Here is a 21014-nt window from a genome sequence, read left to right as displayed (position 1 = left end):
CAAAGGGACATACGGGAAGACCCTGGCATCGACACACCACGTCTTGTTTTGTGCCGTATCCCTAGTTTTCCCGCCATCGATCATCGATCTCGAATCTGCTGTCCTTGGCCGGGTACATCTGGCACGTTGAAGGCGGGAGATCTCCAGGCTCTCAATTGGAGAGGGCGCTTGTCGAAGCATGGCTATGCCTGCCTCCAGCGCTTAGAGCAGCAATTGAGCGAGAGCCAGAGACAGAGAGAGGTGGTCCGAGAGGGACGGGAAACCTTTGCAACGGCGTCCATGCATTCGACGATCCCAACCGGCCGGAGACTGCACGGTTGCGTCTTGTTGACCAAGCTCGACGTCAATAGCCCCGAGCCCACCGGGTGTCTGGGTGAATAATGCAGATGCAAGCCATGCGTACAGGACGACAGCCTGTCAACGAACAGACAGCCTCACCATTTAGGCTGCATCGGTGCCCAAGATGCAGGCAGCGCGCGAGAGTGGTTATCGGATCCGACCACTAACGTTGACCGACTGGCAGGGCTGACGGCGGGACAGCGCTTTCAGGTCGATTAGACATTCCATCCGATGGCCTCAGCAGAAGCAGCCCGGCTGCACTGGAAGCCAGGCCGGCGAGCCGTGCTTCAGACTAGCAGGGGCCACGGGTAAGTGTGAGCAAACACCATTCGGGGCTGGGGATTCTAGGCTTCCAGAGGCCGTGTCGCAGCCGACGGTACCAACCTCGCGCAGCAGGGTGATTCTGGATGACGCCGGACCAGTTCGTTTCGTCTGTGCATGCGGTGCCATGTTGCCGTCCCATCGTCTGTGATGCAGATGCTAGCTGCCGTGTCACCAAGACCATGGCGTAGCGTCAGGCAATGGAGGGCAAAAGGTAAGCCTTTCAAGCGCTAATTGGCAATGTGTTGGCTTCCACGACCGCAAGTGCAGATTTTGGGTCGTGCAGACGGTCTTCCCGCATGAGAGCGGCAGGCACGTGGGTATTTCGTCCCTGTCATGCTGTGCTTCTCGTGCAGACTTTGCACGCCGGCGGATGGAGAAAGATCCATCCCGTTATCTGTAAGATTGCGCAATGGTCACAGTAAGCGACGAGATTTTTTTTGCCGCGGATGGACGTGTAGAGTTTAGCCAGTAAAGACGCATCCCTCGTCAGACTCTCTTCGCATGTCGTTCATGGTGGTGTTGACTAGGCTCGAGGTGGCTTCGGCAATGGGACGGACGGCGCTTCTAGCCGGCGAGCCCGTCGCGTTCTCGTCGCCAGACGCCCGCGTCCGGGACTCGGGTTTGGCCGCCGTTGCATGGCAGAATAGCACCGCGACGACGAGTGCGCCATCGGACAAGATGACCCCCCCCCCAGGAGCAGATCTCTCAGATAGGCATCTCTGGTCCCTGAGCGAGGGAGTCGCGATTGGTGGATGCGACGGGGGCAGCTGGGCCTGGGGTATCCGTTATGACATGCCCCTGTTCGGTTGACAGGTATGTCCAAGGCCAGCGGCTGGCTGGCACCTCGATCGGCGTGATGTCCAGCCACCCATGCCGGTTCCTATTCTGACGGAGTGGGCCACTATGGAAAGCAAAGGGCGGTCAATTGTTGTTTCTGAGGTTGATTACCACGGGAATGCATCGAAAGGTTTGCATGGACGAGGTGGATGTTCGCAGGTTTGAAGGAGGGTTCAGATGAGAGCCTAACGAACCCAATGCCCAGGTTGTACATGGGTAGGAAGCCGCTAAAGATGGATGGACAGAGAGGGAGAGATGGAGGTGTCTAAAAAGGGTGGTGGTGGTGGTGGTGGTGATGGTGGGCGGCCTCGAGCCAAGGTGGGGGAGGGAGAGAAAAGTAGCGCTTCGAGGGCTTAGCTCGTCTAAAAGGCCTGCTGCTGCTGGTCCTCCTCCAATGAATGCTGAAGAGAGAAGGGACTCGTTGGCAGTTGCAGCCCAAAGGAGAAGCGTACCTTGCCTTACCTGACAGATATACCACCCCACCGCGTGAGGCCTACTTTTCGTTCGTCAACGGATGCACACCTACCTGGGTAGTTTGCTGTGATGAAGCCATCCTTTCCGGGTATAGAGAATGAAGACGCCCAGGCAGCGGATGGAAAAGACGAGGGACAACGCATCACGGTTGGGAAAGCCCCACCATTAAAAGTAAAATAAAAATTTAACGGCGGTTGCAGTGACGGCGGAAGTGACGGTGACCTCCAGCTGACCTCACTTGAGGGACCTTCTTCAGGTTACCTTACCTCATTCTGTGGCAGGCATCTTGCCCAGCCCCTCGAAGAAGCACCTTCGAAGCACCGAGCAAAGACACGGCCATATGGACACTGGGCCTTCATGTTGCTAGCTCCAACACCACCACCAGCTCGCGTCTGTCTGCCTCTTCATCTTCACCTCGGGGCGCCTCTCCTGCTGCACGCATGCATGCCATATGCACCACTTGGGATATCCCGTCGCGAGAAAAAGTAAAACTGCTCCAGACGCTCGCTGCACCTGAACCCCGTCGACCACTCGCAGACCTGGACCTGGACCTGGACCTGGACCTGAACCCCACGACACGGCCGTCCAGGGCAACGGTGCCCCTCCCCCTCTTCTCGGATCACCCCGGTCGCCATCACTTGTTTTCCATACAAATCAGACCGACGCTCGCCTCGTCCAGCCTGCTACTGCTGCTGCGATTGCTGCACCCGCGAAAAGCTCCCACCCTCGTCCAATCCAGCCGAGCCCGGCAGTACCCAACGCCAACACCACCAACTCCCGATCAATCCCAGCTGCGCATGCCTTACTACACCAGCTCACAGCTCCATCGCCTACATTGACGTCGACGTCGTCGGTTGCCATCCATCTTATCCCAAACCAAAACCCATCTGGCCGAAACCCAGGCCGACCGGGCTCGATCCAAGTACCGTGCCGCATAGCCCCGCGACGTGCCGCCTTGGACAAATCACCTTTCTCGCCGAATCAGTCTCTCGCCAATGCAGCCCCGGACGTAATCTGCAGTCCTCAACCTGCCTGACACCATCGTGTCTGTCTAAAGTGAGCTCATCTGGCCCTCTCAGTCGTCTCCGAACAACACCACTCAACTTTGTCAAGCTGTCCCCCCCGGATGACAACACATACATTGCAGCTAGCACGGCCCGCACCAATTGTTCGTCGATAGCCTCCAGCTTGCTTTCCCGCTCCCTCAAAAGGCACTGCGAGTCCTGTACCCCCCGCCTCCGTCCCTCTCACACCACCTGAACATGGTCGACTTCTTCACCATTTTCTTGCTGCACATGTCCATCCTGCTCCGTCACAGCATCTGATGTCCCATCTTGCCTGCGGCTACCCGCATTCTATCCGCCACTCTCGAGTTGCAAGTAGACGTCCACAACACAACGGCCGCCGTCATTCCTGTTTCGCCTTCCCCGCGCCCGGCCACCCCCCAGCCGCTGCCAGCTCAATTTAGCTCCGACCTGGCACCAAGACCGGCTCAAACCAGGCTTGACCAGGCCTGTGGTTGACCGTCTTTCCCTTCCAAGGCCCATCCTTGTCACCCGCCTAGTTAGGTCCCGGACCTGGTTCGCGGGCCTATCCATAATTAACACACTTTGCCCCCCCCCCCCATAACTACACCGCTCAGAGCCTCACCTCACACCGTCGTCTTGTCGAGCTCATCGAGAACTCGACAGACTCGAAATCGACGACACTCAACTGCACTCAGTCGCCATGGCGCAAATGAGCGCCCCCTCAGAGCCGCCGCCGCCGTCATCGACGAGCCAGCCGCCAAGTACCAGCTTTCTTCGCAAGTTGTTCGGACGAAACAATGCGTCCCGAGCTCCGGGTCCCGCCGGCCCGACCCAGACAAAAGGGCCCGAGACCGAGCCGGAGCCCGACTCCGATGACCCGCAAAACGCTGAGCTAGGCCGCCGTTCAAGAAAGGTCGTGCCCGGGCTTCCCCGAGTGCAGACCTTCAAACGCCAGCAATCGGAGCGCAGGAATAACCTCGCACCCGTCGAGCCCTCACCCGCCGAGAGGCGTGCCTTGTCCGTCGACAGGCGCATACAGCCTTCACGCACAGCGTCGCAGACTCACTCATTCCCTCGGGCCAGCGCCCCGGACCTCTTTGAGAATGCGCCGCTGGATGTGCAGTCAGCCCCATCGGCACCGGTCAGTCCCATCGAGGAAAAGGCTGAAGGCAATGTAGCTCCGATGGTGGCTCCGATAGTAGCTCACGTTGGGGAGCCTGTGCCCGAAGAGTCCCATATCCACGACCTCCAATCCAACTCAGACGCCCATTCCGTGACGACATCCCAGTCTCACTACGAGGCCATGATCCATGACGAGCTTGAGACGACCTGGATCCTAAACCTCAGCATGCACTTCCGAGACAAGTCTAAGCGGGAAAAGTTCTTCGTCACGTATCGAGAGACGCCCACCCTCTGGCGGCGGGTGACCATCTCTCTAGACTACCGCAACGCGCCTGACAACTCTCTCGAGATGGATCTGCTGCACACCAAGTCGCAGCGGGACAAGAGTTCTAAGATTTACGAAGCCATCAGGGACAGCCTGCAGGACATTCAGTTTTACCAGTCCGTCACCAACCTTAAGCTGCAGACAACCGACGGCCGGCTTCACGTGCACGTCGTGGAGGACGTCAATGTAAGTTGTGCAGAGTTGTAACAGTCTGAACCTGCCCTAACCAGTTCCAGGAAATCATCCAGTACCCCGCAGTCCGCCAGGTACAACACCTGGGTTGTCGAAGGATAAGAGAGAGGGACATTCAGTTTGACTCGCATATGTCTGGCTTTGTGTACAAAGTATGCGTTGGTGGCGAGGTGCTCATTAAGAAAGAAATCCCCGGCCCCGACACCATCGACGAGTTCCTCTACGAAATCAACGCTTTGAACCGGCTTCGCTACTCGAGAAACATCATCCGGTTCTACGGCGTTGTTGTCGATGACGACGACGAGCACGTCAAAGGCCTGCTCATCAGCTATGCCGTCCACGGGGCTCTCATCGACGTCATCTACGACAACCGACAGGAGTCGGAGCTTGGGCTGCCGTGGCAAATCCGCGAGAAGTGGGCGCGTCAGATCGTGCAGGGACTGGCTGATATCCACGAGTCCGGTTTTGTCCAGGGCGACTTTACGCTCTCGAACATTGTCATCGACTACGACGACGACGCGAAGATTATCGACATCAATAGACGGGGCTGTCCCGTAGGCTGGGAGCCGCCAGAGGCAACGCCGCTTATCGAGAGCAACCAGCGTATCTCAATGTACATCGGTGTCAAGTCTGATCTGTACCAGCTTGGCATGGTTCTGTGGGCGTTGGCAGCACAGGACGACGAGCCTGAAGCTCAGGGACGGCCTCTTCAGCTTGGAGAAGAGCACACCGTCCCGGCGTGGTACCGACAAATTGTGGACATCTGCCTGAGCGAAGACCCGCGGATGCGCCTGCAGGCCTCATCGCTCATGTCCCTCTTCCCCGGGCCCACGGACGGGGACGACGTGGCCCCTCCATCCATCTCGGTCGATGATGGCTACTCCATGCAAGAGTACTTCGTGGACGGCTACAACAGTCGGGGGAGGGTCAGGACCGTGCAGCCGTCCCAAGACTGGGCATACGTCAACATGGGGCCTCAGCACGGAAACCCGAACGGAGGGTTCTCCCAGGACCCCTATTACTACACCAGAGGCCGATCCCCTCCGAGCCCTCTCCCGAGCCACTACGCCGGGTGGGCTGGTGCTAAGAACATTGCGCCTTCATACAGCGACATCGGGGCCGATGAAATTTTGGAGCCCAAGAGTGCCACGCCGACAACGAGCAAGGACTCTGTCGCGACCCCGGAGCCGTTGGAAGAGACGAGCAGAGCCATGCAGCAGAAGTTAGAGGAGCTGCAGTTCACGCCAATGTCCCTGCCGCCCTTGGACGAAGTCGAGGTCGACCACACGCCGGTTCAGGAGGACACCAAGCTCGTGCATGATGAGCTTGCGCAGGTGCTGTCCAGACAGGAGCAAGCGGACACGCGCACCTCTGCGGACCCTGTCGACATGCGGACGGCGGTGGCAAGCCCCATGACGATCAAGGATGACGCTGATGTGGGTAACGACACGGAAGACGAGCGGTTTAGCACCGAGGACGAAAAGGAGGAAAGAGAGCAGCAGCAGCGGGGAAAAGTAGCACCAGGGCAATCAGCGCCCGAAGAAAAGGGGTCCACAGAACCCAAAGACCAAATGGACAGGAACGATCATGTCTTGGGCGCAGAGAAGGACGTTGCAGCTTGTAGAGACGTGGCAACGAAGCCGATCACCACCCCGCCCTCTGGGGAAGCTCCGCCACTTGCTCGTTCGGAGGCGTGGCCGGAGGCCGAGAAGGGCTCTGCCGCCGCCGTCGAAACCCGGCCGATATCAGCGGAACGAACTTCTGCCGGAAGCATCACCAAAGCCGACGCCCCGGAGCTTAAGGGGGTTGGAGGGGCGCACTCGGGCGGAGACGACCGGGTGGTTCGCGAGAAGGCGTCCTACGATGAAGACTTGGCATTTGGCGACGATTAGCACGACAGCGGCGACGACGACGACGACAACGACGACGACATCGACAGACGTTAGCATGTAACACCAGCAGGAGGTTGGCATTTGCAGGCGACTTTGCATGAGGGGGCAACTTGTATTCCGGACACTGAAGGCATTTGGTTTTTTTTCCGTTTTGGCGATGACACCATATTTTTCCCCAGCATAGCATCGGTGTAGATCCTTGAGGACCATGTATGTGTAATAGATGGTTGTGTGACACCAGCCCGACTTCTCTCACACGCCAGCATTGGCGAAAGTGAAACTCCGAGTTTGCCTTTTGGTCTTTGTCAAAGTGAATTTTGGGCTTTTGGAAACCTTGCAACAGACCACAGTTTGTCCCTGCGTGAGGAATGCGAATCATGAACAGGAGTAGAGCAAATCAGACGAGACCGAGCCCTTTATCAAAGCACTCGCGGTTGCCAGAAATTCTCCTAGATCTAGACGGATGAGACTGAGCCCTCGATCCAAGCGCGCGCAGCTGCTACCAATCCTCCGGATCTTTCCATGTAACGGCCGAGCAAAGCGACCCAAGCTGACGGGGGACTTCAATGTTAGAGAGGTGGCGAGTCAAGCAGTCAGAGCTCATCTCAGAGCTCTGCGAAAGCTTCCAGCCTGGGAGCTTGGGGCGCTTTCACTCGGAGGCGGCTAGCTCCCGCGGCAAAACGTTTGGATGAAAGGAGCGATGGATTGACAGGGCGGGTCGGGTGTGGCGGCGGCCAAGTCCTAGAGGGAGCGCTTTACCATATCGGGTTAGCATAGAAAGGTTCCAGAAGGGTGAACCTTTTCTCTCCCTCAGGGCGAAGGACCTCTGCGTCTGCGAATCGTTGATCGTGAGTCTCGTCTCGAAATATGGTTATCTAATCTCCCACGTGACCGATCGTTAGCCACCGCCATGAAGGGGCCAGAGGGGATCGCGATGGCCAGTGATGGGCGACGGAAATCCACAATGGAGAGAAGAAGAGCAAGCAACCTCGGGATGGCGGGCAAAAGACACCTGTGATCCCTGCCGTGTCCTGCAGCTCTGGGGCGGAGGTTTGCGGGGCAGGGTCCTGTTTCTGTTGGGGATGGGCCGGGATGCCGGAGTGGGATCTGGGTCGTCGTCTTTTTTTCTGTCAAAAAAGATCATCGAACATAAGCGAAGTTCATGACGGAATGGGCCCGGCTTTGGGGCGGTTGTGAATGTCACAAGACGGTCGATCGAGGGGCTGCCGAGGTCAAGGATGGATTGCATTCATCTGCCATTGACAGACGCTCACGTCGCCGCCGTCTTGTGAGAACGAACCAAATTACCTGCTTAGTTGAGTTCCACGAGACCGTTGTCGCGGCGATAAGGGAGAGAGAGTGACAAGTTCCCTGCCCAGGTGGAGGCGCCCTACCACAGCAGAGCTCGGAGGCAACGTGAGACCTTCGTCACTCGATGGAGCTTTGGTGGGGAACATGTTGAGGGAGAGCAGAACGAACCGCCACCGCCGATTCAGACTACTCTGTTGGTTCGTTGTCGCCTCCATTCTCGCGGTGTGTTCTGTCTCTGCGCATGATGCAGCGGGGGCCTAGACAAGAGGTCGGTTGATCGGTCAGTCTGAGACAGCGGCTTGAAGCCTGCGACTGGGTGAGTCGCCTCAGTCATTTTTGGCGCGATCCCGACTTTTTCCTGCTGCCCCCAAGAAGGGACATGAGGATGGCCAGTTCTCGTCCGATGGAGCAGCGGTAAGAGATTGTTCTTTTGGGAATGAATGATGGTGTCAGTCAGAAAGGCAAGTAGCTGCAGGAACAGAACTACTGCATAGGGCAAGGCGGGAGATGTCACTGTAGGACAAGGCTCGAGGCATCTCTGGTTGCCTTGTCTCGTCTGTCGAACCGAGGTGTTGCTGGCGAGGAGCGGCGGTCTCTGACATCGCCACTTTGACGAGACGGCATTTGGGGATGTGCATCACAGAATTGCGATGCGATGCGGTGTTTGCAGGGAGCACCGGGCCAGGCCAACAGGCCAACAGGCACTGCGAGTTGTGAAGTTCTCACAGCACAGGAAGCTCTCTCTTCAGCCCTCAGCCCTGGGGGAGTCGCGGAAAGAGTGCAGATGGGTGTGGTGTGGGTGAGGTGTGGATGGGCGTTGCCCGATGAGGTAAGGTGGATTCCAGCCGCCCATCCGCCCCGCCCCAGCGGCGACCACATGGCAGGGGTCAGCCCCCGTCCCGTCCAATCAAGGACCCGTCATATTGAAAAGCGTTGGGGAAGTTGTTGGGAGCCGGGGCCTTTTTTTTTTTTTCTTTGGACCGCATCTCGTGCGTGCTTGCCAGTTATTCATTGCAGATTGACAACCTCCCACCCTCACTACGGCGCAGAAAAGGCACAATGTGTACTTGCCTGCAACCCCAGAGCCCCCCTCCCCCCCCGACAAGGCACCAAAAAAGCCAGCCAAGGTGTGACCTGATCTGGGGCCGTCAATCGTCTCATCCTCGGCTGTGCGGAGAGATCCTGCGCTCAGGAAGAGCCCGAATTTGCTTCTGATCCCCAAGCCTCGAGTCGGAGATGGCATGTTTTCGAGCCATCATGGCCGCGTTTGATGACATTTGAATGCTTTTTGTTGGCTCCTTGGGGATAAGGGTCCTCCTGTAAAGGGATCTGAACAGTTGAATCTTGCCGTTACGGTCCCTCTCCCAACGAAGACTAAGAGATATGGGCCAAGATTGCTCAGATCATGCTGTGTACTTGCTGCCGCCGCCGCGCATGGGCGTGAGGTTAAGGTCGAGGCCGTGACAGGTAACAGACGGACCGACGGAGCAGCCAGCGGAGGGAAGGGAGGGATTCCTGGATTCAGAGCAACGCCGGCAAGCGACGTGGAGGTTTAAGCAGAGAAGGTGATGATTTGGCAATGGCTAACATGTGCTAGGCAACTGCTATCATGTAATGCAGCTGCTGTGATGTAAGATGGGTGAAGGTCACTTCCTATTACGATCCGCTCTACACCACTAACAATTGGCATATCTGCAAGGGAAGCCGCGCCTGGTACCTTTCCGGCGGTGGCAGGTGTGCGAGATACAACCACAACTGGGCACTTGCATTCTTGCCAGTCCATATCAGCATCTGGCCGCTGCTCGGGATACACGCACACGCGTCTCTCAAGGCACGGTGCCTGGGTCACTCTTCGGTGAAGTGCGGCGGCGGGGACGGGGCCTGGGAAACTAGGTGGTCCAACGGGAAGCTTCTTCGTCGCTGTGCCTCCCCATCTGCCCATTTTCTTTGCAAATCCCGGCCAGGTCCAAGTCCCGCCAGCAAGTCAAGTCAAACCCCACGACCCACGGTGCATCTGTCTTTGCATTTTTGGCTGATTGTGAATGCTGGTCCTGACCTGATTGATTCACCAACGCCCACCCGCCCCCCCCCCCTCCCCACTACCCCTCCCACCCTTCCACTTCCCACTCAACTCGTTTGCTGGGATTTTTTGATCCTGGTGGGTGGCGGACAACTCGCCCAAAGGTACCCCGGCTTCCGTACTCCGTACCTTTTTTCCTCCTTGCTGGGGCCTGGTCAACCATCTGGTATCCCTTTATATAACTCCCGGCTCTTCAACCCCCCCTCCTCTCTCTTTGAACTTCGTCTCCAGACTTGCCCTCACACCCAAAGTCCATCGCCCGCCTGGCTCTTGGACACCGACCTCGTTGTTGTGTGGACGTTGCTTCGACCACAAGGCACACCGATTGTCTCCGGCTTAGACAGCTCCGGAGTCCCTCGACTTCCGAACAGATCCGACGACCTCCCCAGTGAAGCCCATTGGCTCTCATCAACATGTCGGCGGCAACTTCATCCTCGGCCGCGAAGCCTAAGGAGGTTTCGGCCTTCCCTGATGGCACCAGCGACTACGTCCCCGTCCGCGCCTCCAAGGCATACGACAACAAGAAGCCTCACATGTGCGTCTTGACAACATTTGGTTAAACCACCAGTCGCTAACTTTCACACAGTTCCACCCAGCCCATCACCTGGGGTAACTGGTACCAGCACGTCAACTGGTTGAACACAACCTTCATTCTGGTGATCCCCTTGGTCGGCCTCATCTACTCCTATTGGTGCCCTCTTCAGTGGAAGACCGCCGCCTTCGCCGTCATCTACTACTTCAACACCGGTCTCGGAATCACCGCTGGATACCACCGTCTTTGGGCTCACCGTTCCTACAAGGCCAGCCTGCCCCTGAGAATTTACCTCGCCGCCGTCGGTGCTGGTGCCGTTGAGGGTTCCATTCGCTGGTGGTCTCATGGCCATCGTGCTCACCACCGCTACACCGATACCGACAAGGACCCCTACTCCGTTCGCAAGGGCCTCCTCTACAGCCACATCGGCTGGATGGTCATGAAGCAGGACCCCAAGCGCATGGGCCGTACCGATATCTCCGATCTCAACGAGGACCCTGTTGTTATGTTCCAGCACATCCACTTCATCAAGTGCGTCATTGGTATGGGTGTCGTTTTCCCTACCCTCGTCTGCGGTCTCGGCTGGGGCGACTGGATGGGCGGCTACATCTATGGTGGCATCCTCCGCATCTTCTTCGTCCAGCAGGCTACTTTCTGCGTCAACTCTCTGGCCCACTGGCTCGGTGACCAGCCCTTCGACGACCGCAACTCACCGCGTGACCACGTCATCACTGCCCTCGTCACTCTCGGTGAGGGATACCACAACTTCCACCACGAGTTCCCCTCCGACTACCGCAACGCTATCCAGTGGTGGCAGTACGACCCCACCAAGTGGAGCATCTGGATGTGGAAGCAGCTCGGCCTCGCCAGCGACCTGAAGCAGTTCCGCCAGAACGAGATTGAGAAGGGTCGCGTCCAGCAGTTGCAGAAGAAGCTCGACCAGAAGCGTGCCAAGCTCGACTGGGGTGTTCCCCTGGAGCAGCTGCCTGTCATCGACTGGGACGACTTCGTTGCTCAGGCCAAGGGCGGACGCGGACTCGTTGCCATCGCTGGTGTCATCCACGACGTTACCGACTTCATCAAGGACCACCCCGGTGGTAAGGCTCTCATCTCTTCCGCCATTGGCAAGGACGCCACTGCTACCTTCAACGGCGGTGTCTACCTCCACTCCAACGCCGCTCACAACTTGCTGTCCACCATGCGTGTCGGTGTTCTGCGTGGCGGCTGCGAGGTTGAGATCTGGAAGCGCGCTCAGTTCGAGAACAAGGACATGACCTATGTTACCGACTCGAACGGCCAACGTATCACCCGTGCCGGCGACCAGGTCACCAAGGTCCAGCCCCCTGTTGCCAGCGCTGACGCCGCATGAACGAGACGATGGATGCTAAAATTTAATGACTTGGGAGGGTTGTTTCGAACCAAAGAGGCGGTGATGTGGGAGCTCCGAACTTTCACTTCAGACAGCAGATTCGGGCCGGCAGGCTCGAGCTGCTCTCATAACGACCATCGCGTCGTTATTGGTGTTTCGCCTTGACATTCATTCCACCCGGCAGGGCTGAGCAATGAGTGGCAGCAGCGGCCGACCTCACAATTATGGGTATCATTAGGGCGTTTGCGGGGTCGGGCATTGCGGAAGGCGTTCACTTGCAGTTCATTGAAGCTGTTGCTTAGAATAGGAAACAAGAAGTCCATCAGAGGGCGAGAATGAATATGCGAGAAACTTTATTTCAACTTCATTGTTCTGATCTCTCAGTGACGTTCACGACTAGATTTTAGCGAAGGCAACCATGAAGGTGTGCTCACTGGCACCCGATTGTATACATACCTGATGCTCACGGTACAGTAATGGCGTTGTGCAAGTCAGGAAGGCGTCGTACAAGCTAGCAAGGAGCGCCCCTCAGATAGCCTCAACAACCTCGTCAACCACCCTGCCCAGAGCCGCAATCACATGTTCGTATCCGTCTCGGCGGTACTACATCACTCTGACGATGGAAAGACTCGCTTGAGCCCGTCCCGCAGTCCGCACGCGGCAAGACCGGGGCAGACGATAAGGCTTGTTTCGGGCTGGCGCCAAAGGTGCCCTTCAACTGTGGGACGGGGGCTGAAGTTACGGCAAGCAGAGAAAAAGCCGGGTGTTGGGGCGGAGAGCCGGGCGAACGGCTCGGCCGCTGGCTTTCCGTACCTTGCTACCTAGGCGGCGGGAACTAAAAAAGATGAGTTATGCGACTACAACACTGCAACACAACGAGTTTCCCAACAAAAATGGGGGAGGGCACCAGACACTACAACACACAAACTCCACAATAAGACACACGCATATGATGCCACCGGGAAACAGCACTCGTTCAAAAGAGATCGAAACACATGCAAGGACATATGATAAACGGCCCACCCCTCAAAGCGACTTACCCGCATGTTGATATGCCTCGGGTGTGGTTTTCAACAACCACGTTGGACAGGGATCGCTCTGGACACCACATCCCCGCGTCTCCTTTCCCGCCCCTCCTCCAAGTTCAATATCAATATCATCAGCACTGACGACCAGCACTACGTGACCCACTTCAGGCCTTCTCAAGTTGCCACCTAGTCGTCACGATGCCTCGGACACGAGGGAAACATGTGGGTTAACATACGTAAATTGCAAGGGAGGCACTTTTGCCATCATAACTATCGAGTGATGCAGCGTGCGTGTCCCTCCTTCAAAGCAGATGTACCTCCTCGACTGAGATGTAACCGCCTCAGCCGGTCTAATGCAAATCTAGAACCATAAAAGTGAAAACCATGGCTGCCTCCGATCTCGCCCTCAACAGACGGCATGCTCGTCGCCTTCGCTCTCGAAAAGGAAACAAAATAACATGAAGCGGTGTGGTATCGTCACGTCATTGGACGCTGAAAACTGAGAATGCCTCCCCCTCCCTACACCAAACAATGCAGCCACCTGATGACGGACGGACGAGTCCTTTCACAAGCGGCAACTGAAAGAAGAAAAAGTCGTGTGTGGAGGCCAACCGCCGAACTGCCTCAATTCCATAAACTCCGAAACACCAAGTTGCAATGCCCACGCGGCGCAGTTCAAACTAGTCATTTCGATCCCTGACGTTGCTGCGTCGTCGTAACTCATTTGAAGAGACTTCTAAGGTCCAGCAGCCGTTGCCGAGCCGCCTCGCTCTTGTCAAACACCCGGTCTTTTCTGTCCATGCTGAGACTGGCGAGCTTGTTCTTCTTCTCTTGCAACTCCAGCATCTTCTCTTCGAAACTATTGCGCATGATGTATCGCACCGTGCGGACCGGTCGCTTCTGCCCAAGACGATGGACTCGGTCGATAGCCTGAGCCTCAGCCGCCGGGTTGTATTGAGGCTCCATGACATATACGTTGTTGCCAGCCGTCAGGTTGAGTCCGAGGCCACCTGCTGTGATTGAGACCAAGATGACATGCACGGAATCGTCCTCCCGGAAAGTGTCCATCGCCTGCGTACGGGCGACACGAGACATGCTGCCGTCGAGACGTACGTATTTGATTTCCAGCTTGTCGAGCGCCAGCTGAATCAGATCAAGGTGGGACGTCCACGTCGAGAAGACGACGGACTTGTAAGGTGGCTCGTGCGGGTTCGCGTCGCTGTCGTCTCTCGACTTGAGGAGGTCTTCGACGAGCGCCCTCGTCTTGGTGTGCGGCCCAGTGTACTTGTCGAAGCCTTTGCGGCCGTTCGTCGTCGTCTTGTCCTTGGCAGGTCCTTCGTGCTCAACCTTGATTCGCGAGCGACGAATGTCCACGTAAGCAGGCTTGATGATCGTGGAGCAAATGGGACAGGGTCCGACGGCCTGGCCGGCTGGCAGCAATCGCTTGGCTTGCTCCTTGACACCTCTAATGCAGGAGCCGCAAATAATGTGGAAGCACGGCGTCATGTATCCAAGAATATCTTCTTGTCCCTCCGACTCGATGCTAGCGTCGTCATTGGTGCCCAACTTCTTGGAGCAGGAGCTGCAGACATCCGTGTTCGTTTCCTGCATGAGCTCAAACATCTCATACGCTTTGCGGTCCGACAGCCCGGGCTTCTGGTCTTCATCGTCGCTGTCCAGGTCAATAGCCATGTCAGCAGTCATTCCTTGAAGAGCCTCGAGATCTTCGTCGTTGAGAAGATCCTTGCCGTGGGCACAGAGGAGCCGGAGCCGCAAGATGGAACGAAGAATGTGGATGTACGTGTGCCCTCCCAACGCACGCTGCACCCCGTTTCCGGCGAGAACCTTTACTCGGTCCTGGGCGTTCTTTTCAAACAGATCGTAAATTTCGCGCTCCTCCGCCGTGAAGTCGAGCTTGACAATGTTGTCGCTCCGTGGGGGCAGGTTGATCTTGTCCTTCAGCCGGCGGAGGGTAACGCTGTCCACCAGCACACGGAGCTTTGGGACAATCTCCGTGTCACACGCCTTGAACGGGTCCACGATGAAGCGGTTGAACTTGTTCCGATCGTCAAAGGGTCTGAGTCTGATAAACTGGAGCAACGCAGCCAAGTCTTCAAGACGGTTCTGGACTGGGGTTCCGGTGACGGCCCAACGGCGGGCAGCTTGCAGTCGGACAATGGCTTTGAACTGGAGAGTCGCCACCTCACGAATCATGTGAGCCTCGTCGAGCACGATACGGAACCAGCCGATTTCTTCCAAGGGGTATTTGCCTCCTTTGCGCTTGCTGCGTGCGCCCAATTCGCTCGACACGGAGCCGTAGGTGGTGATGACCAGGTCGTAGTCTGCCAGCTTATCGGCCTCCCGGGTCCTGTTTGAGCCGTGGTAGATGTAGTAGCTCAACTCACCAGGCGCAATATGCTGCTTGATTTGCTCCTCCCAGTTAGTCACGGTGCTCAGAGGACAGACCAGCAGAGTTGCTCTTGTGTTCGTGGTGACACTGGTCAGCGGCAGGGTGCTTGAGGCCGTCGCTTTGCCTCCTGCCTTTTGCGGTGGCATCTCAGGCTGGACCGGAGCGCGGCTGGCCCATTCGCGGGCTTGGTCAAGGGAGCTGGCGATGAGCGAGAGGACACTCAGGGTCTTTCCCAGGCCCATCATGTCGGCGAGGATACCGCCGTGAGTGTCACTGGGAAGCTGTCGCTCTGCGTGACCGGTGATGACGTTGTAGTAAGACTTTTGACCGTTGGGGCCAATGCGTAGCTGCCACATGGTACCCTTGGTTCTCTCCTCGGCGCTCGATGTCTTCTCTCTCGATGTCATGAAATATAGACCCTGCTTCTGGTGCTTGAGCAGCGGAGTGGTAATGACGGCGGCTGGATCAAGCTCTGGGAGCTCATCACTGTTACCCATCGAATCAAACACGCCCATGACGTCTGACCGGATCTCCTCCACGGTCCTCGGGGTCGGGTTCGTGTAGTAGGTGGTGGACGTCTGGGGGTTGTAATGGGCAAGTGCTCCCGAGAGTGATCTAGGGGCGTTTCCGGCCGCCGGCTTCGGGGCCTCGGCGTGGACGTTCTCGTACCGTATGCCCTTGTCGACTCTGTTAGGGTGACGAAGGATAATGTTGTGTCTCTGAAAGTGCTTGCCGATGGCTTTGGCGAACTTGTACTGGCCGTACAACGTCATCTCTACAGGGTAGGATCGCGATATGGGCTGGCCCGGTTGCTCGTCGGGCTGCTTCCGACGCCCTGGGATCTTGCAATCGGTTCTGAGACTGACGTTGGAGTCCAGTAACGGGACGAGCGCAGTGGCAGTGGCCGCGTCCACGTTTCCGATGATCTCTCGAGTATGGTCGTACGCCTGGATTCGCTTGGTCGATTCACCCAAGATTCTCTTCAGAACGATCTTGACCGGCGCCGTGTAGTCCGCTCCAAAGATGCTCTGCGCTCCGGGCTTCGCGGATGGTACCCTGTGGCAGTCGAGGTGACCGGACAACATGCCGTAGCAGACCTCTTCGTTACCGGGGTTCGCGACCATGACAACGTCGTCGTCACCTCCTGTCAAGTCCACAGTCTGTGTGGACGCCTGTGGACCTTCCTTCTTGCCCTCGTCTTGCTTTTCCTTGACATATGCGCCAAGCATGCCGCTGCCCCCACCTGCCATGGTCTTCTTGTTGCTGTCCGCGTCAGACTCGGGAGTGTCGACTTTTCTGCGCTTGGGTTGGGGAGCCGCGGCGCGGTCTTGGACATGGTTCATCCGCTCAATGACGCTGCCCATTCCGTAGGGCGAAACGCCGCCGTCGAGGACGGGTGTCGACGCGCCCGAAGCCATGCTGGGCGTCAAAGATTCGCTGGGCGTGTCATTCGGACTCGCGAATTGGAACACCATCGCGTTGTTTGCGTTGTGGTTCATCGGGGCGGCTCGCGTCGCCAGAGCTTGTGGTTTTGGGGAATTTCGTCTCGCGGCCGAGGTCGAAGACGCATACGAACGAGGGGCTAGCAAGGCTTGCGCGTTCCACGTTTGCGGCTGGGGGTTGGTGGCCAAGCTGGCTCGGCCTGGAGGGGGAGATCTTGTCAGTATTACCCCGCTCTCTGTGTGCCTGGGAAGGTCGAAGGCTGTGGGAGACATCGAAGAGGAAGGAGGGGAGGTGCTGTGGTCGAAGGCAAGAGGCAGAGACTCACCGTTTGGTCTGTCTGGAGACGCCATGGCGACGACTTGTCACCAGGCAGGTACCAAGCGTTGAGGATCAGTGGGTTCTGGAGGCCTCACACCAGTAGGCTTCGTATTATAGGCGGTCTGGACGGATTTGTTGCGACCATCACAGACAAGAGATTGGTAGAAGGTATTGTATATCACTCTGGCAGCGGGGTTGCAAGCACTGAGGTCCTGAGTATGTGGCCGAGATGGAGAAAGATTCGGAAAAGAGAGATTGAACCTGGCAATCACAAGACTTCCGCCCAGTGAATGTTGCTGTTTGGGACAGATGGGAAGGAACAGCCGACCACAGCCAGTTGGGGCGAGGCAGGCACAAGGCTGGTGGTAGATTCAGTGTGCCGTGGTGAATACAAGACCGACAAGGTATCTAGGCGGGGAGTCACAACCGGGGTGTGAGTCGTTCTCGAAGTCGTTATCGTCGCTCTTCAGGTAGAGAGATGAGAGTGCAAAGCCAAAGGCCGTGATTGGGGCGCAAAGGGGGGAACGAGGTCGAATGTCGTCGTCGAGTCGAGTCGACACCAGATCAAAGTGCGCTGACTTCCATGCCGCCGTGTCCCTGCCTTTGATAAGGAAGGGCGAGATGGGGAAGAAAAACTTCCTCCGTACTGGCGCGAAGGACAGAAAAATCAAATGGTGATGACAATAAGGCAAGCGCCGGTCTAGTGCAGACCCAGGGCAGGAAGGGCGCTGGCGTATTCGCGGAGAGGTGCGGGCTGAGGTGGGTTCTGAGGTATCCGTAGGTAGGTGTGCTGAGGTAAAGGTGGTGGTGGTGGTAGGCGCGGCATATGGAATGCGGTGCGGCGTTGGCTGCAGCAGCGCAGCCTTCTTGCAGCTGAGGTCACTCCCTCCGCCTCTTGCAGCGGGGCATCTGCGGTGGAGACAGGCTGATTCCCGATTCCGATTAGCTATCTGTAAAGTTCATCTTCCTCACGTGGCCATCCTTTTCAGAGGGAGCCTGGTCTGTGCGCCCCACATCAACCCATCTCGGCCCAGCCAACATCCCACTCTCTGTCACTCTAGACGACACTATGCGCTCTTAGCACCCGCTTGTCCAAGGCAACCTGTGAAAGTGTGAAAGTCTGAGGGGTCACTTGACCCATCGACTTTTCCCACACCTCACTGTCTGCCCCCGACGACTCGTATCACTCACTCACCGGCTTCTTTGTCTTGTTGCCAAAGTTTGGGTTGAATTCCTGAATTCCTATCAATGTGTAACCCAGGGTTGCCGTAACGATACAATGTTGCAGACACAGGATGCATTGCACCCTCCGAGAAACCCACATCCATCGCCTGTGAACGATACATCTGCACTTCCTGGCAACCTTCAACAGTCCGTCCCTTGCTAGTTGCGCCTCATTGCCTGATCTTCCGAGTCTTACCCACCATTCTTCCCCAGGCCGAGCATACGACCGCCCGTCCAAGACGTTAAATGATGGCCCCAGGCTGCACACACCCTTCGTTATGAGACTGCCTATTTTCACCGTGCCTCTGTAACTCCATTTCTCACGGTTTTACAAGGTATATGTAACCTCACCGGCAGGTATCAAGGAGACATAGACAACTCGTCAAAAACCCAGCAAACGACTGTCTCCTTGCGTGGGTTCAGCCAAGTCACATGGTGACTCCGGGGGTCTGGGTGCCTGTCTTGCGTTATCTGAGCTGTCCGAGACACGAGCATCTCCAGAATGCTGCCAGCCCTGTCGCCGCCCTCAGGTCCGTCCGACTAGCGGCGGGATAATTCATTGCCCAGGTTCTTTTCGCACACCGCAAAATGCCATGTGAGCAGCATGCTCGACCGGGGATGCTGCTGTTTTTTCTGTTTCCATCTTTTCGGATTCCATATCGTTCGTCTCCAGTCTCGTGATTGCCGACGTAATCAGTCTTGGCCGGGCTTGCCCGACTTCTTGAACAGCTCCTGGAACAGCCGAGGGGGCTGCTCCTTAGGCTGAAGCGCATCCTTCGTGTGGGTGCGGCTCCGGCTGCGGGTCCTCTGACGGCGCCGAGGCGGCGGCTGTTGGTGATTGGGCGACCGGGACCGGGAAGGGCTTTGACTCCGTCGTCGATCTAGAAGGACAACGCGGAGCAGCCGCTTCCTCGTAGGGGAGACCGAAGGGTTCAGCAGGCCGCGAGAGGACGCCCGAGAGGAGAGCGCCATCGGGGAGGTCGATCGACGCCGAGGACGGCCGCGAAACGTGCTAGACTCGCCCGTGCCGCCGTAGTGGGTCGCCGGCATGTCACTCCTCGTGAGGCTCCGGTGCCTCTTGCGGCCGCGGTGGGCATCTGGGTCGGGCGAGAAAGGCCTCGACGTCACGTCCAGGAATCTGATTCCGGTCTCTAATTGGGCAGCCATGCTGAAAGACTTATCGGCAAAGGGAAAGGTATGATTGATGCTAAGGTTTGCAGCTCCGTATTGACAATATGCCTATTGGCAGACAATAATGGTTCTGTCTGGACGGAGACGGGGTGGAAAGGTGGAGCGGACGAACAGGAATATAAAGAGATTTGGAGACTGCCCAGAAAGATGAGGGGGAGCTGAGCACGAGGCCGGCGGAAGGGATTGGCCGGTGTGGCAGGAGATGGTCTCGATCGGGATCTTGCAAGACGCCGGGAGTCTTGGTGGTGGGAAGATCAGCCGAGTAGACTGGTTCTTAGTTGTCCGAACCGCAAACGATGATGCTGGACCTGCCACTCGGCAAGGCAGCGGTAGACTGCGTGCCTGGAATTGGGCGTTGGCACGAAAGACCTGCAGATTCCGATGCAAGTCTGTGACAGGATTGGCCGTGGTGATGCAAACGGAATGTTATCAGAGTGATGGTGCGGGAAGACTTTGACAGGTCTTCGCAGTGGCCTGATGAATCGAACCAATTCGCGTGTAGTCGAGACGGACATTCGGTGTGAGTGGGCCCATCTGCGACCCGAGAGCTTGGGGATTCCGGGGCGTGGCAGTGACCTTCTATTCGATGCCTCTACCAACGGGAAGAGCTTAGATGAGCTGCGAGGACGGCTGACATTAGATAGGCAGTTGATATTGTCTGTGGTCGCGTATCCCAAAGTCGTCGAGGCCATCTCATCGCCCATACACAACATGAGCCTCCCTGAGGTATCCCGAGCTTCGCCGGTAACATCGGGACGAGCAAGACATTGCGGCACCCAATGCCCCGCCCGCCGCAGCCCCCGTATCTTCCTACCTGCCTAGGTATTACCCATCTCAGTCAAAGCGTTTGGCCCGATGCTCCCGCCGCCGGCTGCCTGCCGCGGTGCAGGCCGATCCGAAAAGCGTTTAGCGAATGGCAACCTACCCAAGACCTCTGCCAACGACCGACCAAACGTCGTTCCTACGCGAGCCGTTTCGATACGACTAACATCCGTCCGTTGATGCCAAAAGTCCATAGACTGCCTCGGACAGGGAGAATGTGTTGGTTGAATTTCCAACCTCCATGATCCGGTCCGGCAAGATCGGTGGGTTGGACAGCTGTGATTCATGAAGCTTACTTTCCAACAAGCCAGTCAACAATTGATGAAAAGCACATCTGGCGGCTTCGTGAGGCGCCTCAAACTCCTCAGAGACTGGCCACTCATCACAGGCCATACTGCCACGAGGTGCAGGTTTGGCAGGGAGAAGGCCGGGTGCCGGGTAGACACGGTCCGCAGGTGCCTGGAACCTTGGGGCACCTTGCCGTACCTACTACCTACCTTATCTACCGGGCTAGGTAAGGAAGGTACTTACCTAAGGTAGGTAGCTAGGTAGGCAACTTAGGTGCCTAGGCTCAGGTAACATCCACCGCTACGCCCGCCTAACAAACAGCTCGAGTGCCCTGTAGCTAGACTCAGGTACTTCCCAAGGTACCTCGGCGCTCTGCATTGGACCAGGATGGCAGCAGCACCAGCTGCACCCCAATGACAGCATCGCCGTCCGCCGAAACTTGACGACACACTTTCTCGCCGACGA

The 21014-nt window shown here is 57.2% G+C and overlaps 4 protein-coding genes across 4 annotated transcripts; 2 read left to right on the top strand and 2 right to left on the bottom strand.

The window, feature by feature from the left end:
- Window positions 1-3702: 3702 nt before the first annotated feature.
- GCG54_00001890 (Maternal embryonic leucine zipper kinase) lies at window positions 3703-6533 on the top strand (the record flags this gene model as incomplete). Its single annotated transcript, XM_045401992.1, has 2 exons — window positions 3703-4635; window positions 4686-6533. The coding sequence occupies 2 exons, from the start codon at window positions 3703-3705 to the stop codon at window positions 6531-6533; spliced, it is 2781 nt and encodes a 926-aa protein (XP_045270721.1).
- A 3804-nt stretch (window positions 6534-10337) lies between these two features.
- GCG54_00001889 (Acyl-CoA desaturase) lies at window positions 10338-11825 on the top strand (the record flags this gene model as incomplete). Its single annotated transcript, XM_045401991.1, has 2 exons — window positions 10338-10459; window positions 10511-11825. 2 exons carry the CDS (start codon window positions 10338-10340, stop codon window positions 11823-11825), a joined length of 1437 nt encoding a protein of 478 aa, XP_045270720.1.
- A 1748-nt stretch (window positions 11826-13573) lies between these two features.
- Window positions 13574-17056, bottom strand: GCG54_00001888 (DNA repair protein RAD5A; the record flags this gene model as incomplete). The annotated part of the gene is made up of 1 exon (XM_045401990.1): window positions 13574-17056. The coding sequence occupies one exon, from the start codon at window positions 17054-17056 to the stop codon at window positions 13574-13576; it is 3483 nt and encodes a 1160-aa protein (XP_045270719.1).
- A 1885-nt stretch (window positions 17057-18941) lies between these two features.
- On the bottom strand, window positions 18942-19415 carry GCG54_00001887 (uncharacterized protein; the record flags this gene model as incomplete). Its single annotated transcript, XM_045401989.1, has 1 exon — window positions 18942-19415. One exon carries the CDS (start codon window positions 19413-19415, stop codon window positions 18942-18944), a length of 474 nt encoding a protein of 157 aa, XP_045270718.1.
- Window positions 19416-21014: the final 1599 nt, after the last annotated feature.

Source organism: Colletotrichum gloeosporioides (assembly GCF_011800055.1).
Source record: "Colletotrichum gloeosporioides strain Lc1 chromosome Unknown consensus_7, whole genome shotgun sequence".
Lineage (NCBI taxonomy): Eukaryota > Fungi > Ascomycota > Sordariomycetes > Glomerellales > Glomerellaceae > Colletotrichum > Colletotrichum gloeosporioides.
This window is presented reverse-complemented; position numbering and strand designations above follow the sequence as displayed.